General features: G+C 39.4%; 1 protein-coding gene across 1 annotated transcript in view; it reads left to right on the plus strand.

Annotated features, from left to right (window-relative positions):
• The first annotated feature begins 395 nt into the window (after window positions 1-395).
• LOC106807780 (glucose-6-phosphatase-like) overlaps window positions 396-5,815 on the plus strand; it is a 26,434-nt gene continuing 21,014 nt past the window's right edge. The window contains exons 1-4 of the mRNA XM_014810227.1: window positions 396-462; window positions 2,253-2,422; window positions 3,063-3,096; window positions 3,187-3,400. Of these exons, the coding sequence (XP_014665713.1) occupies window positions 396-462; window positions 2,253-2,422; window positions 3,063-3,096; window positions 3,187-3,400 (485 nt within the window). The remainder of the gene's footprint in view (window positions 463-2,252; window positions 2,423-3,062; window positions 3,097-3,186; window positions 3,401-5,815) is intronic.

Below are 5,815 nucleotides of genomic sequence, written 5' to 3' on the forward strand. Positions count from 1 at the left end.
AGTTACATGAAATATTTAACTTTATTTGTGTCACTTACATGGAGTTTATATTTAAAGACAACATTTGCTGGTTCTACGGGTATACTTTCTGCTAGTTGGCTATAATCGAAGCTGGGTGAGGTATAAATGTACGTTTGTACAGAATTGGTGTTAGGATGTTGCATTTTGAATGGCTTGATTTTTGGATATATTGTGGGGCATTCCTAGCTAGTTTACACCTAGGAATCGCTGTTGTTGAGGTTCATTGGATCATTTTTGAGCCAATGAGCAAATTTTAATTATTTCTGAACATTGCATTAATTAAGTTGACTAATTAATATTAATGGTTGTAACAATGATGTAGGGTGGCACATTTGGAAAAAGAGCTCTATTACTATAAAAAGACATGTCGTGACATGAAACACAAACTGAAGGCATTGGCACATGAAGGAGGAGATGCTGCCATCCTGCGGAGCAGAGAAGGTTTGTGTGCACTACTTAACATAACCCTAACTCAAGCTTGCCATAACCCTAACACTAACCCTAACCTAAGCCTGCCATAACCCTAACAGTAACCCTAACCCAATTTAGCCTGCCATAATCCTAACACTAACCCTAAACTAAACCTACCATAACCCCAACACTAATCCTAACGTAAGCCACATATAACTCTAATACTAACCCTAACCTAAGGCAAGTATAATCCTACCACTAACCCTAAGCCAAGCCTACCATAATCCTAACACTCACCGTAACCTAATCTACGTATAACTCTAAAACTAACCCTAACCCAAGCCAAGCCTGCTGTATTGCCAACACTAACCCTAACCTAAGCCAAGCCTGCTGTATTGCCAACACTAACCCTAACCCAAGCCTATTTAAACCCTAATACTAACCCTAACCTAAGCCAAGCCTGCTGTTTTGCCAACACTAACCCTAACCCAAGCCTATCTAAACCCTAACACTAACCCTAACACAAACCTACAAATACCCTGAAACTAACGCAGATAAGGTCTATGTCCCCCTGACCTCTGTTTGACCTGGCTCGTTTAGCTATTTCTGACTAATTAAATATATATATACATATATATATATATAATATATAATATATATAGGGTTAGTCAGAAATAGCTAAACGAGCCAGGTCAAACAGAGGTCAGGGGGACATATAGACCCTACGAGCGACACTAACCCTAACCCAAGCCTAGCCTAGCATAACTTTCTGTAACTATAGTCATACCCCTAACCCAAGATGTGGGCTTGTTCTGAGAAATGCATCATGTATATATCATGTATCATATATCATATATCATATATATCATATATATCATATATCATATATATCACATATATCACTAGCAGGACACCCGGCGTTGCCCGGGAAATAAAGCTCTCAGTTGGTGACCACTTGGTTGAAAGAAAAATACCCAAAAATATATCTATCTATCTATCTATCTATCTATCCATCTATCTCTCTATCTATTTATCTATCTATCTATCTATCTCTCTATCTATTTATATATTTTATGTAGCTATCTATCTATCTATCCATCTATCTCGCTATCTATTTATCTATCTATCTATCTATCTATCTATCTATCTATATGTATATGTATCTATCTATCTATCTATCTATCTATCTATCTATCGATCTATCCGTCTATCTATCCGTCTATCTATCTATCTATCTATCTATCACACTCTATAGTCTATAATAGTGCTACGTATAGTCTTGCACACTCTGTATCAAGTCGGTTCAAGGTGAGTGTTGTTACAACAATGACATGACAATCATGCAAGTCAGTGCAAAGTGATTCCCGTCTGCATGTGGGCCGGTTTATTTACCGCTGCTACAGGGATGCGTTGATTGAAGGGGGCATGATTTTTTCATCATTTTTTCGTTTTGCGATGTCAGATGACCTCGGAGGTCAAATCCAATGTGCCCATGTTCCAATGTATCCAAAGTTACATGTAATGGCCATCCTTGGACATATATAGAGTGGCCGATATTGATTTGAATCGAGAACAGACGAACAGAGATACTTCCACAAATATGTATTAGATATATATCATATATATCATTATATATCATCATATATTTTCATATATCATATATATTATCATGTATCATATATATTATCATGTATCATATATGTATATATCATGTATCATATATCATATATATCGTATATATCATCACTTATCATCATATGTATAATTATGTATCATATATATATGTATTGTGTAAGAAATGACTCTCTTGTCATCATTAGGTGCAAGCCGGGTTCTTGGTTCGGCCAGTAGCGCCACCAGGGAGGAGAAACGGGAATCTGCTCGGAGCAGGCGAGCGATGGAGTGTGAGAGCACAGGGAGCAGTCGCCAGTCTCTTGCCAGCGGCATTCCAGAAGCCAAGCTAGATGTCAGTGCAGCAGTGGCATTACCGGTATGCAGTGTGACTGTAAGAGCCATAGAGGTGCTATCATGCACTGATTATACACACCGATATTACGCTTTTATACACCGATTGTATAAGAGGATCTCTATGGTAAGAGATCTCTATAGTAGAGATCTATATTAGGATCTTTATGGTAAGAGGTTTACTATAATAAAGATCTCTATAATAGGATCTCTTTTCTAAGAGATCTCTATGGTAAGAGGTGCTCTATAGCTCTGTTGTGAGATGCGGCTAGTTGACTGTCCTTGCACTCCTCTTTAACTTTCCAACATTCAAACACGCATAATCCAGAGAAAATGTTTTATATATTCCGCGCGATGATATTGTTTTTGTCTTTGCACCTTCTAATTGGATCTTTTATGCTAGAATGAAAGCATGCGTGTTATGACATGTGTTTTTTGTTTAATTCCTAGGCATTGTATTAATTTTATGACTATATCTTACTGCTGCTCGACAGCAGATATCCCCTCTCCGTGCGTGTGTAGCGTAAATCAGCCATGGTAAAAGCCAGTACTGATACGACCTTCAGATTTATAGATAATTAATAGAGTGCCAGATCAGAAAAATTTGATATTAATGTATGGACGATCATTTAGTATTACTAACTCGTGCTTAATTAACGTTGCAGTTGGAAGATGACTCCGAACATTCCAGCCGTGTTGGTGGAGGAGGAGGAGGAGGAGGAGGAGGAGGAGAAGGGGAAGGAGATCTTACAGGGACATTTGAGATACCAGTTCGAGCGTCGAGGAAAGGTGTTGCAGCAGCCAAACAGAGGAAACCTGCAGGCAGCGATCTGCAGGTGGAACAGGGAAGTCTGGCGGAAGGGGATCAAGCAATGATGCAGCAAGCAAGACCCGTGAAACTCTCCAAACATCAGCTAAGGCAGCTGTCACAGCAGGAGTTGGAACTGCGACAGTCAAAGCTGAAATGCTCCACGATTGCTACCGGTAAGCAGGCGGCCGAACGGTGAATGGCAACCATGGGATAGTTAATCGAAGCATTCTCAACAACTGCAGCTGCAATGCTCAAATAATTAACTTGTGTAAAATTATGTTCATAATAAATAAAAAACAACTAAATTTCTACTGTACAACATAAATTATTCTATTTCAAGTAAATTTTAGATGGGTGAATCACCGAAACATGTTGCTACATTTCAGATTCCATAGATGCTAGCCTACCGCTGTGAGAATGCAGAGGGAGTAAATACTTGCCAGTGGTGGCCCAGCTTGTGAATGAGTCTCCACGTAGCAATGCAATCAATTCGTGTTAGTCCCTTACACGGAAATCTCACGCTCAACGTACACAAATCGCAGAGAAGGAACAGTGTGTCCTGTTATTGATTCTTGCAGCTATTAATTTTTGCTCAGCGTAGAAGAGGAGATTTATTGTAAAAACCACGAAACGTTTGTCAAATGCTTGCCATATTAGCTAGAGAACATTAACAGTTAAAGGGACAAGGTCTGGTATTTAGATGCTCTTAGACACTCCCACCGATGATTGAGAGGGTTTGTGTGGTCTGCTTAAAAGGTCAGCTTACAGTATATGCTGTAATATGTAGCAACGCTTTGCCTGAGCACATGTCATATTGATCATTAGATTTTGCACGTATGTTCTGCTGCAAAATTACGTCGCAAAGCCGTGTAAATGCCAGATCCTGTACCTTTCATGTACTGCTGATATTATATAGTTACTCTTCTCTTTTATAGTCAGTATACTATGTATATATATAGTCACTCTTCTCACAATGCTCATATGAAAGGAAAGATTTCCTATTCTCATTTTACGTTATAATTAGCGATACAGTATATATTTATTCTAGTCTTTCTGTTACGAGTTGCCGTTGTGAGTATTTATCCAAATATTAGTGTTTTTTTATTGTAAGATCTGTTCAGTAGGGAAGTTGTTGCACGTATTATTTTATACTACTGCATCGAGCAAATTTACTGCTTGATTTTGTTTAATGTTATCAAAGTTTTATACTGCAAATACACAAAATTATACAAATGAACAAATTGTATTTAATAATTATGTTTAATAAATTAATATAGTAGATATTGTAGAAGTGAAACTAGCATATAAATTTCTAAAATATAAAGGATACTTGTAGACATTAAAAGGCTATTGTCCTTGTGCTTCCTGATTAGGAATAGTCGAGAATTGATTGGTTCTCATAAAATTAATTTAGTGTTGACATATTATGCGAGTACCATCTAAAGCAAATTCAAGCACGGATTTTTGGCAAGAGTGTAAAAAAATATCTCAAAATAGTACGCAGCGTCGTTTTTCACGTGTAAACAAGTAATGCTAACAATATATATACAATATCATAAATTAAATCCTGCGTATAAAGCTCACTTAAAGTAAAAACAGGGAGAAAGAGAGAGGGTGAGACGCGCACGCACACACACACGCGCGCGCGTACACGCACAGAGAGAGAGAGAGAGAGAGAGAGAGAGAGAGAGAGAGAGAGAGAGAGAGAGAGAGAGAGAGAGAGAGAGAGAAGAGAGAGAGGAGAGAGAGAGAGAGAGAGCGACGAGAGAGAGAGAGAGAGAGAGAGAGAGAGAGAGAGAGAGTGAGTGATACCTACAAGAAACCTACTAGAACGTTTGTGATCACCTCTCTTAATCCTCGTTTCCCCCCCTAATTCCCGCGTTCCCCGGGTACATTAGCTAGCACACTGTGACGGAGCGATGTTCACTATGATTTAAATCGACCAGTAGGCATCGCTTCGGCAGCTTCTTCCGTCGCTATACTAGGCATATATATATATACAAGTATACTAGGTATTATTAGCGCTTGATATATATGTAAAACTACACGGCTAGCAAAAGCTACACGCACGTCTTGAAGCGCGCCACGCCAGCTGGTTACTGAGCTTCATTCCTGAGCGGCCTGAGCAAATCCTAGTGAGGGGGAGGGGAGGGAGGGATGTCGTGTCTCTCCGCTGAGTCATGACGAGGGAGGAGCGCAGCTCCCGAGCAACGTAAATAACGTGACGGTGGGGGGGGGGCGGGGCGTCTGAGACGATAGTTTCACTGACGACTGCCTGACTATACATTTTGACACACACTTCCATCAGCGTTATTTATATATTTATCTGGCGCTTTTATTTTATTCCCCCCCCAAAAAAAATCTGGCGGGCAGCTATATCACACACCCTCCCCCAGAGGCTGCGGCCCTGTTGAGTTAAGCTGTTGGGGTCACCGTTGGGAGTTCCGTCGTCCATACACATCGTGGACAGAGTGTCAGGGGCCTGGTGGACTTAATCTCCTGGTAAAGTTCAACTGGTCATATATAGTTGAGAGCATATATATCACAAATGTGTGATTATTTACTCCATATATATATATATATATATATATATATATATATATAGTA

Source organism: Priapulus caudatus, unplaced genomic scaffold (genome assembly GCF_000485595.1).
Source record: "Priapulus caudatus unplaced genomic scaffold, Priapulus_caudatus-5.0.1 Scaffold234, whole genome shotgun sequence".
Lineage (NCBI taxonomy): Eukaryota > Metazoa > Priapulida > Priapulimorpha > Priapulimorphida > Priapulidae > Priapulus > Priapulus caudatus.